The sequence below is a fragment of the Prionailurus bengalensis genome, chromosome B4 (assembly GCF_016509475.1).
Source record: "Prionailurus bengalensis isolate Pbe53 chromosome B4, Fcat_Pben_1.1_paternal_pri, whole genome shotgun sequence".
Classification (NCBI taxonomy): domain Eukaryota; kingdom Metazoa; phylum Chordata; class Mammalia; order Carnivora; family Felidae; genus Prionailurus; species Prionailurus bengalensis.
In genome coordinates, this window is record NC_057358.1 from 136556994 (window position 1) to 136569039 (window position 12046).

General features: G+C 42.9%; 1 protein-coding gene across 4 annotated transcripts in view; it reads right to left on the reverse strand.

Moving 5' to 3' along the window:
• Positions 1–12046, reverse strand: part of EFCAB6 (EF-hand calcium binding domain 6) — a 240063-nt gene that overhangs the window by 137539 nt on the left and 90478 nt on the right. For all 4 annotated transcript variants that reach the window (XM_043562841.1, XM_043562842.1, XM_043562840.1 and 1 more), the window contains one exon: positions 10655–10803. In XM_043562841.1, coding sequence (XP_043418776.1) covers positions 10655–10803 — 149 coding nt within the window. The remainder of the gene's footprint in view (positions 1–10654; positions 10804–12046) is intronic.

Here is a 12046-nt window from a genome sequence, read left to right on the forward strand (position 1 = left end):
ACTAATGATAATTCACGGAGAACCAAAGTGCCAACATGGTCTGCTGGGTCAGACTGGAGGCTATGGAGGATAGAGGAAGCCCAAGTCCATGTCCTAGTGGGTCCAGTAAGGTGACAGACCCCCCTGTGGTTACTTCTCTAGACTCAGAATAGATAACAGAAATAAATATTCTTGGTCACTGCAAATCCTCACATCTGTTCTTTGATCCATGAAATAAGGGGCTATGATGGCAGGAAGGACCAAGGAGAAGATCCAACTCTTCAGCAGAGAGTTTAAAAAGTATACAACTTCCCTGGGGTGCATCAAAGAGTAAAAGACAGGGCAAGGGGTTGATTTCTACCATATGCCATCCAAATCACTGTGTCCCAATGCAAAAACTACTTGGATATTTGAAAATGATTATGGATGATTGCAAATTTAATCAAGTGATGATGCCAATCACACATGCAAATCAACACAGCCCCTGGCAGCTGGTATGGAGCTATGGACGTATCAAATGCTAATTTTTCAATTCCCTTTTCAACAGTTTTCCTTTATATGGCAGGGACATCACTATACCTTCAACCTTGTCTCAGGACTACGTCAACTCACCTGCTTCCTGCCATAATATAATGTGAAGGAACTCTGAGCAAGGCTTGCCCAGAGGGTCCTATAGATATTTACCAAGTCTCTGTATGGTTATGATGTGCAATAGACACCACACTGGCCCACTGCATGATGATATCTTATTAACCGCACCTACTAAGAAGGAAATAACAAATATCCCAGAGGCCTCAGAAAGGGGGAGAAGATAAACCCCAAGAAACTTTAAGGGTCTGCCATTCCGGTAACATTTTTAGGGATCCAGATGTCTGAGGCATGTTGGAATAGTCCCTCTAAAGTGAAAGACCATTTATAGCAGCACTCTCAACAATACCCGAATTATGTAAAGAGCCTAAATGTCCATCAACTGATGAATGGGTAAAGAAATTGTGGTTTATATACACAATGGAATACTACGTGGCAATGAGAAAGAATGAAACATGGCCTTTTGTAGCAACGTGGATGGAACTGGAGAGTGTTATGCTAAGTGAAATTAGGCAGAGAAAGACAGATACCATATGTTTTCACTCTTATGTGGATCCTGAGAAACTTAGAAGACCACGGGGTAGGGGAAGAAAAAAAAAAAAAAAAGGTTAGAGTGGGAGAGAGCCAAAGCATAAGAGACTCTTAAAAACTGAGAACAAGCTGAGGGTTGATGGGGGGTGGGTGATGGGTATTGAGGAGGGCACCTGTTGGGATGAGCACTGGGTGTTGTATGGAAACCAATTTGACAATAAATTTCATATTAAAAAAATTAAAAAATAAAAAAAAATAAAGTGAAAGACCAGTTGATAAGTCTCTTACCACCCATCACACAAAAAAGACTCATATGCTTGAAGGGTGTCTCTGGATTTCGGAGACAATTTTGTCCTGCTATTCTGATCTGTTCTGCTGTTCTTGGGCAACCCAGCAGTTCTGAGTGGGGCGTCGAGTAAGAAAAAGCGATTGCAGAAGGCCCAGGCTGTAGTATAAATTGTTGACTCATCAAAGAAAAGCAGCACAGCTTGTAAAGGTATTTATGGCCCACGTCAGTGCCCCACTGGGAGGCACCCACATGGATTATTAGGAGGAAAGTTGACCTGTTCCTGCAGGTGACAGTCAGTCGCTTTGCCCAGGCAACTGGTGCTTGTTCATGGACTTCCATACAAATGTGCTCATGGAGACAGGAATAGGGGCTGTGCCTTGGTCTGAAAATATGGACTTCTCATCATAAAGCTGAGTTGGCTACTGCCCAGCTAAGTACTCAGCCTGCCAACAACAGCAGAGGCCAGCGCTGAACCTCATATGGTCCCTTTCTCCAGGTGGGCTTTCCAGTCACCTGGCAAAGATTACATTGGGCCCCTTCATCGTGGAGGGAGCAGTGATTTGTCTCCATACATATCCTAGATACAAATTTGCCTTCCCTGCCTGAAATGCTTTTTCCATTACCATCATCCACGGACCTCCAGAATGTTTGATCCATCACCGTGATGTCCCATGCATCAGAGTAACGAAGGGACTCATTTGATGGTGGTGACGGGATGGCAGTAACCTCAGCTCCACAGAACACACCTGTCTTGTCACATAACCCATCGCCAGAACAGACTTGATAGAACGGTTGGTACCTTGCTGGTGATTCAACTACAGAGTCAGCTGAGAGGAAATCCCTAGGGGTTAGGGTGCTTTTTCTATAGACCACATTCCGTGCAGTAAGCCAGCTGAGGCAGCCCAATAAAGAGATGGCCACCAAGGACTGAGATCCTGCGAAATGAAGGTTGGGGACCCCAGCAGGTGGACAGCGCTGTCCAGCAAAGATGTTGGCAGAGAAAGTAGGGGGGACAGAGAATGGATGATGGAAGGAGGACACTATAATTATCAACTCAGATCTCATGACCAGGTACAGGAATGTGAGTTTAGAGACTCTTTTCTATGTTGTTTGTGTTTTCCTATTTCCCTCACTTCCTTATGTGAGGGACTAACTAACACTAACAGTAGCTAACATTTTAGATTTCAGGTAGGAAGCGGGACCTTGAGTAGCTCCTGCTTTGGAGATACAAGGTTTTCATCCCTACAGAGGACAAGGTGTGTTTTGTTTTGTTTTGTTTTGTTATCCCTGAAAGTCTGCTGAGGCTCAGAACGGTAGTTGGTACTGGATATTCTTCCTCTGACCATCCCCACCCTTCTCAGCTCCCTTGCCCTAAAACCTCCCTTGGGTTGCCCCCTGGAGTCACACCCTCCTCTCCTCCAGTCCTGGCAACCACTGATCTCTCTTCTGTTCCTATTGTTTTGCCTTTTCCAGGATGTCCCACAGGCGGGAGGGATCCTAGACGTGTGGGTCAAAGAGGTTGGGCGGTAACTGAAAATATACCACTGGGTATTGTTTCACTTGATCTTAGCCAAAAGGCCGAGAAGCGATACTGGGTGTTGCTTCTACATTTAATGTGATTTGGGCTAAATGGCTTATTGTGCCTGCTTCTCTGGCTTCCGTCAGGCCAGTAATGTTACCAGAGTGAATGGGAAAATTCTCACCAGGAGATGTTTCTGAGCGAGAACCTGCTCGCATGTTGGATGGAGGAAGCATCTGGTGAATAGGCAAGTTAGAGCAAGTCAGCACGTTTATTCCACCCTCTCGGCTCTCCCTCAAACCTCACTCTTCATATTTAAACACCTTTTACCAGCTGTGTCTTATATAAAAGCCTAGGTGACATTGAAAACACAGCATGTTAGCAATAAAGGTCAAGTGAGCTGTTCAATTAAAGCCTACCATTACGTTAAAAAAATATATATATATATACACACACACACACATATATACATGTATATGTATGTGTATATGTATATGTATATGTATATGTATATGTATATGTATATGTATATCTACACACATATATATGTATATATATGTATAAGGAAAACAGATTTTTAAAATCTCTAAAATATTATTTGGATCAAGATTTTATGTCTTATTACCAAGATGTTAGAGGTTTTAATTTAGGCCCTAGATCTTGAGTATTTTTTTAAAAAACAACAAATTCAAAAAGATGACTTTTTCCCCCTATACTATCCATTCTTGAATTGGATAGTAAGAATAATTTTTCAAACTATTTTAGTATGAGGGTTTAGATTTTATTTTACTTCCTGCCTTATTCTTTACTGTGTTGTTTGCCTTTTTTTTTTTAAAGGACATATTTAAAAATTTTATTTAGCCAATTAAAATGCACTGAAATGGACTTTTTCCTTTGGTGTATATACTTTTAGGGGTTTTAACATGTTCGGATTCACACAACCACCGCCGCACCCAGGATGCCGAAAGGCCCCACCACCCCAAAGCCTCCCTCGCGCTGCCCTTCTGGAGCCAGGCCTCCCCGCCTTGAGTCCTGGAAACCACTGACCGCTTCTCCGATCCTCTTGTCCCGCCTTTTCCACAATGTCACCTAGACAGGATCCTAGAGTAGCAACCTTCGAGACCAGCTCCCTTCGAATGTCTCTGAGATTCATCCACTCCCTCCTGTTGCTGAGAAATATGCCAGCGTATAGATGAACCGGATTGCCCACCCAATCACCTGCTCAGGGACATCTGGGCTGGTTCCAGTTTGGGGCAATGAGGAATACAGCTGCTGTGAACGCTTGTGTACCGATGTTTTAGTAAACTTCTCACTCGTTTTTTAGATACAAAAGCCATACAGAATTGGCCCAACATAATCATGGACTCGTTGTGGTAAGTAAACAATGTCACTCACTGCAGGTCCCCAGTCCCACCTCTAAAGCTGGTTTTGTGAGGGCCAATGCTTTCATGGTAGAATCCTGCAGATTCTCTCTTTCTAGGAGGTGACGTAATGACGAAATTCAAGAAATAACTGTGACAGTGCAGGGAACCCAATGTCCTTTCTAAAGGTAAAACAGAAAATAAAAGGGCAGTTGGATGGGTCAGTGTAGACCGAGCACTGGATAGAAACGTCCACATACAAGAGAAAGCTAGACTGATAGAACACACTAGAAGGACACATTAAACCAAATTGTGGAAAGAATCAAATGCCTGACAAAGCAGACATTAGAAACAATGGGGAGGGGCGCCTGGGTGGCGCAGTCGGTTAAGCGTCCGACTTCAGCCAGGTCACGATCTCGCGGTCCGGGAGTTCGAGCCCCGCGTCAGGCTCTGGGCTGATGGCTCAGAGCCTGGAGCCTGTTTCCGATTCTGTGTCTCCCTCTCTCTCTGCCCCTCCCCCGTTCATGCTCTGTCTCTCTCTGTCCCAAAAATAAATAAACGTTGAAAAAAAAATTAAAAAAAAAAAGAAACAATGGGGAAAGAATTATTTCACAAGTGGTGGTGGTAAAATAGATTATCTATTTGGGAAAAAAAAATTAATTTGGATACCCACCTTATGTCAAGATGGATTAAAGTATTTTGTTTTCAAAGAATAAAAAAAAAAAAAACAAGCAGAGTAGAAAGCGTTTTTCTCAAGGCTGAGTAAGAATGATGAATTTATAGATTAAGCAACAGAAGACATCCCCAAAGAAGATTAATGTATTTGATTATATTAAAATGTAAACTTCTAAACAATGAGGTATCACATAAATGAAAAAGGGAAGCGGCAAGCTGGGAAAAATATCTACAAGAAAATATTCTGCTTATGACAGAAAAGGGTTCTCTCTTAATAATTAATTAATTATAAAAAATTGTTAAACAAAAAGGTGATAAAATTGACTTAAAAAACCATCATTGGGGGCATTAACCAATCAGGACATGAGGAGAATTCACGTCAGGGGAGAAACAATCAGCACACAGGCTCGTGGAAATGTCCAAGCTCAATATCGCTCCAAGAAATATAAATTAAAACGATAATGAGGCACCATTTTATACCTCTTAAGCTATCAATATTTTAAAACAATGTTAATATTCAATGCTGGAAAGAGTAGGAAACTAGAACATCCACACGATGTTACAATATAAATCATGACTATCTTTTCAGAGAGCAATTTGGCAATCCTTATAAAAATGCACCAAAGTATTCACACTCTAGCCTTGAATCTGACTCAAAGCCTGTCCTCGACCCTCAGCAATGACCCCGACCCCAGTCCCCTCCCAGGCCCTTGCCTTCCCTCTACCTCACCTCTCGCTCCCCCTTGCCAACTCCTGCCAGGCCCCAGAACATCGTCCATGGGTTAGCCCTTCCCAGGGCTCTCGTCCTGACGTCTCAGGTCTTTGTTTAAACTTCACCTTTGCAGAGAGGCCTTTCCGGAGCCGTCCCAGAGGGTCCAAGGTTCTCCCCATCACTCTCAGCACAGCCCTGTCACCCTGCGCCCTTCCTTCCACTACTGGTATGTCTCCGCATGTTGTCTCACCCGCCAGCAAGTAACATTCTTTGAGGGCAGGGGTCATAGCCTCCTCTCCATTGGGCCCCCAGTGAGCACAGTGCCGGGTTACACAGTACAGGCTCCAGAACGATCTGTGGGCTGGCTGAGCAAATGAACAAACAAACATATGCAAAACTAAAAAGAGACTAAAGACTCAAATTCAGTGTAATGGTTAAAAACATGTTGGTATATAAAATTAAAGAGCCCTAACAAGGGATCGTGACCCCATCAAACCAGTCCCTGTGACGTGCTGTTTGACTCCTCTGGATGGAATGTCTTTCTCCGGCCACCCGTGTGGGAAACTCCTCTTCACCTCTCAAAGCTCCCATTCAGTTCTGTTGACTCTCTGGAGACTTTTCTAACTTCCCAGCCAGCATGAACACATTAAGGTAAGATTTCTGGCAACACAGTGGATCTCTCCCCAAGCCTCCCGGTCTCATCACAGAAATATATCAACAAACACATCAAAACTTTCAATGACTACTGGAATAAATACATCAACAAGATCATTTTAAAATATATGGCGGAAGTTGAAAACAAGAAGGGGAAATGCACAGGTGCTAGAGGCGTGGAGGGAACGGACTGTGGTGCAGTGGGAATGTGAGTTATGGCCACGAGAGCCCAGGGAGTGCATCAGACCCGGACAGGGCAGGCTGTGCTACAGGAAGCCCTGGGATCTCATGCTGGCACTAAGAGGCTGGGGTTTAATGCTCATTTGGGCATAGGAGACCTGGACTGTGCAAGACCAGGAGGAGATCTGGCATGGCAGAGAGTCAGTGAACCAAAATAGATTCTAGGAAAAGAGTCAGAATGGCGCCCAGACAAAGACATGGGAAGTGCCAAAGAGTCTAGGAGACGAGGAAAAAAATAGAAGGAGGAGGTTCAACAAATACTTAATGAGACTTCCAGAAGAAAAGACCGGTGAGAAAGGGGTAGAGACAATCCTCAAAGAACAACAGCCGCGAATGTTCTAGAATTCGTGAAAAATACTCATCCTCACCATGAGACAGCATGTGGCTGGGAAGGTTAAATAAACAGACATCGCTAGCAAGACACATCATGGGGAAACCGTAAAGCAACAAAAATAGAAAATCTTGAAGGCAACCAGAAAAAAGAAAAAACAGATCACTTAGAAAGTACTGGTAATTAGACAGCAGACTCTCAACAACAACACTAGAGGCCAGACGACCGGGAAGAATGTCTCTGAAGTGCTACAAGAAAATAGCTCTCAGACAAGGATTGTATTCCCTGCAAAATCTTCATTAAAGAGTAAGTAGAAAATAGACATTTTTGAAAACAAGACTGAACCCACCACTCACAGCACCTCACTTAAAGGACTACTACAGGATATACTTCAGGAAATTGAATTCTGAAGGAGGGGTGAGATTTAAGAAGCAGGGATGAGCAAACAGACCGGCAAACACGGGAAAGCCTAAACAAACATGGATTGTATAAAAAAATACAATAATAATGACTAATTTGGGTGTTGTCAGAACAAGGCTGCATGAAAACACTAGCCGTTGGTAACATGTAAGTTGAAGCTGCTCGTTATATTCAGGACGGTAGAAATATTGTGAACTTTGGGCTTTCTAAGTTGAGAACACATGTTAAAAATTTAAGGGTCACCTCCTCTGTAAGAATAGAAATAAAATATTTAATTCTCAAGACAGCGGAGGGGAACACAAGTGTGAGAAGGAAAACTTGGACGGAGACAAACACGATGGAGGAGAGAAAGAGAAAAACACAGAGCCGAGAAATCAGAGACAGTAAACGATACAGTGGTAGAGGGAAAAAAATCCAACCATGGCCGTCACAATAAATGGAAACAGACTACACTTGACCACTAAAGAGGCCCAGGGGTTCATTTTGGAATTTTTAAGATTCAGATATGCTATTTTACAAGAAACACACCTAAAACACAAAGAATGACAATAAGAGTGAGACAAGATATACTGGACAAATACTAATCCAAACAAAACTGTTATGGATATTTTAGTACTAGATAAGATAGACCATGAAAGCCAGAGGGATAGAAAGATAACTACATAATTATAAAGGGAACAGTTGATCAGGAAGACAGGACAAACCTTTACTGGCAGATATGTGCACCAGAAGACAAACCTAACTTACAATTCAAAATATCAGTACTAGGGGGCGCCTGCGTAGCTCAGTCGGTTGAGCGTCAGACTTGGGATCAGATCATGATCTCACCGTCCGTGGGTTCGAGCCCCGCGTCGGGCTCTGTGCTGACAGCTTGGAGCCTGGAGCCTGCTTGGGATTCTGCGTCTCCCTCTCTCTCTGCTCCTCCCCCGCTCGCGCTCTGTCTCTGTCTCTCGAAAATGAAGAAACGTTAAAACGATATTCAAAGTATCGTACTTGGGTATTCGCTTGCTGTTGTTCCCTTGTGCCCGGTTCCACTGGGAATTCGGGGTGAATGTGACAGGGGGCACGACTCAGAAATCCCTGGGTCCCTGGTCAGAACAGGTTGTCACAACAGTGCAAACCTGGCTGCCCTTGGCATCCTGACAAGTACACTCTGAGCGTCCACGGTGGTCTTCGTAGCTGCCATTCCTCTGCTGAACCCCGTTGCTGTGCGACTACTTGGTATTTATTTCCATATTCCTAGCACCTCCCACGATATCTGGCAGAGAAAGGGACGCAATAGGCCTCCATTCAAATGATAAGTTGGAAGACTATGAACCCAACAGGATGAGTGTCTACAATTGGCATTCCCATTGAAAAAGCACAATGTAAAACTGTAGAGGCACACTCATTACAAACACATAAAAATGATATACGTATGTGGATACAGGTGAAGGGAATGTGGAAACACGAACACGGTAAATTTGTTATAGAAGGTGTATTGTGACTCTGCTCCTCAGTTTCATTATTGCCATTAAATTATGACTTGTGTAATTTTGAAAACGAAATACAAAGAAATGACTATATGGCTTTTAGTTATTCAGCAGAGCAATTCTTAAAAATCGTCACCATGTACAGGCAGAAAAACAGCTGTTTCCTGAGCCACGGGAATACTCACTCCTAGGGCCAAACCTTGCTTTTTACTCTAGAAGCCAGAGTGGCGATACACAGGGCTCACCTCTGAGAAGGAAAGAGGAGGCCGTGGAGAATGGGTCTAGCTGGCCTCACTTCACAGTCTTTCTTCCTTCTCCTCCTCTCTTGCCTCTCCTTTCCAGAGAACCCGAGGTGTCCGCCAGTTATCCCGATCCTTCGAGAAATGGCTGATTCCAGGTTGAGGGCAAGAGATGTCCCAGAAGAGCCAGGAGCATTTTGCCATGTCGGAAGGGAAGAGACCTACTGGGGACGATCAGGGTCGCACCAACAGGTCTCGGGAGCCAACTGAGGAGGTCCCGCTGGCCAAGATGGAACAACTGAGGATCAGTGAGAACACTGATGAACTGCAACACATCAAATATGTTCCCATTCATGAGTTTGTGGCAAGTTAGGAAAAACCACTCACTGCTCGCTTACGGAGTATGCTAAGAAACCAATTCACCATTTTGGAAGGTGGTCAGTGAAAGGACATTGTGCCTTTCTTAGACCAGCTGTGTCTCACTGTCGCCAAGTAGTTGAAGAGGGAAAGCTTTCATTACAGAAGCACTCCAACCAATAAAAGAAGAAAGGATAGATGTGAAATATCACCACCTTATAATCCCCAGTGAATTCGTGGAGAGAAGTACTTTCAACCATGGCTGCTAACACCACGAAAAGAGAGACAACCAGTCCACATTCGCTGCCACTGCCTATGAAGTATTGTTGCCAGAACAACTGAACAGGTATCTGTGTATCTATCCATTTAGGGGCAGGAGAGGGTGGGAGAGGGAGACAGGAGAGCATGTTAATGTCACTGTAGATGTCGGTTGTCAGATGTCAGTTGCAAGAAACTCCAGGTAATAAACAATCCAGGCTTCTATAAATGCCTCATAAGGGAACAAATTAACAAATGGAGAGAGGCCCTACAGACCAAAAAAAAAAGAATTGTGGCAAATCAATCTATTGTAATGTACAGACCTCATTTGGATCCTGACTCAAACTGTAAAAGAAAATCTGGGGCAATCTGTTAGATTTGAACCCTGGCTAGGTATGTATTACTATTATTGATAATTCTATTAGGTGTGAAACCAGTATTTCCACCATGTTCTTAAAAAGACTTCTTGGGGCGCCTGGGTGGCTCAGTCAGTTAAGCATCTGGCTTCAGCTCAGGTCATGATCTCACGGTTCACAAGTTTGAGCCCCACGTCGGGCTCTGTGCTAACAGCTCAGAGCCTGGAGCCTGCTTTGGATTCTGTCTCTCTCTCTCTCTCTCTCTCTCTCTCACCTGCCTTGGATTCTGTCTCTCTCTCTCTGTCCCTTCTCCTGCTTGTACTCTCTCTCTCTCTCAAAAATAAAACATTAAAATTAAAAAAAAAAAACTTCTTATCTTTTAGAAAGACATAGTGAGATCTTTTCAGTGAAATATGATGTCTGGTATTTGTTTCAAAAATATCCAGGGTTAAGGAAAAATGGGCAAGAAGATAAATGATTGACCATGAGTTGACTGTTGAAGCTGAGTACCTTAGTGGATTCATTATATTATTCTCTTTACTTTTGCATGTGTTTGAAATCTTCACTAAAAAAAAGTAGAAGACATTAATAAAAAATAAATGAAGCTGTGCCGTATTCTCCTGGCTGACGTTTGGGGGGGAAAAAAGTGTCAAGGAAACAATGGGACTCTTACCTCTTCATTAACTGGATAAAAATCCTCCTTGGTAATCGGTACACAAAGGTGTCGAAGACAATCTTTAGGTAATTCAAAGACACGCAGCCACTTTTGGAGGGGTCCCCTGCACTCAGGGCTTTTTCAACCTTTCCATAGGACTTGGAAAGCTGCAGGGAATAAAAATTCGAGCATTGCATTCACAGAAACCCACTTCAAGCGCTATTCAACCAGCTTATTTTTACCAAAACCTCGTCACATTTTTCCCCTCCAAAAACTGATCAAAAAGGTTATGGTGGCATGTACTGAACTTCAAATGTTTAATTGATGAGCTCGCTACAGAACACTATCCCCAGTCACCGCTACTCAACTGACAGGGTAGACAAGTTTCTCCGGGAAAAACAGCACATATAATAGCTCCACCTCAAATTTCAGAGCTAAAAATATTCGCTGGATGTGCCAGTTTGATACATCTTTCTTAATATACTTTCAAGCCATTCCTACTGTGAGCCCATGCTACGTGTCTCTTGATTAAATCAGGTCAATCAAACAAAAAAGGCGGCGACATTTTATTAAGAACAGAAGTAGCTTTCAGAGTAAAGAAACTCATTAATATAAAGGCTGAATAAACAGAGCACACGTTGTGCATTTCTTTAATTCTTCTTCTTTTTTTAAATGGGGAATCACAAGGAATCAGGGTGAATGAGTTTTGCTTTATGGAACTTCACAAATTCAGTAGAGCCGGTTAACCGCTGATTTTTATATGACTCATAAAAATACTATGAAGATGGGTTTTATTTCCAAAGGTTTTTCCTGCTGTTTATTATTGAGTAATAACAATATTCTCCAATATTTCCAACCCTCTTCACTTTGTCTGAATTCGGTCTTTCCTGACTTCAGGGAGAAACAAAATAACCATCAACTTGGGGTATAAGGTGACTTTCTTAGAAAAACAAACAAACAAACAAACATAAAACCTGCTGGAACATGGAAATACATGTACAAGAATCTCTACCCACTATAGGAATAAGAAGCAGATTTATTGACATTCCCAAAGCTTGCACAGGAACGTCAGAAATCTAACGGGAAAATCTTTAAAAATATTTAGAGAATCTCAGGGCCTAGACCTCTTCGAAAGTTGCACAGAACCAACCCAAAATGTGCCTGCATCTGCCCCTCTCTCTTTTGGGGAGGTGGGTTGACAGCGAGAAGCCAGAGCCAGATGTGGGGTATTTACTGGATTAATGAAATCCACTTTAAATATCTTGATGACATTGGTCTCCAATGAGATTTTTTTTCAGGAGCGTGTTTCTGACACCATCAAGAGCTTTTAGGAAAAAAGCGGGGTAGGAAACAGAAATAGTGTCTTGGTGACATGATACCAAGGAATTTTCAATGGTTACTCTTTATAAA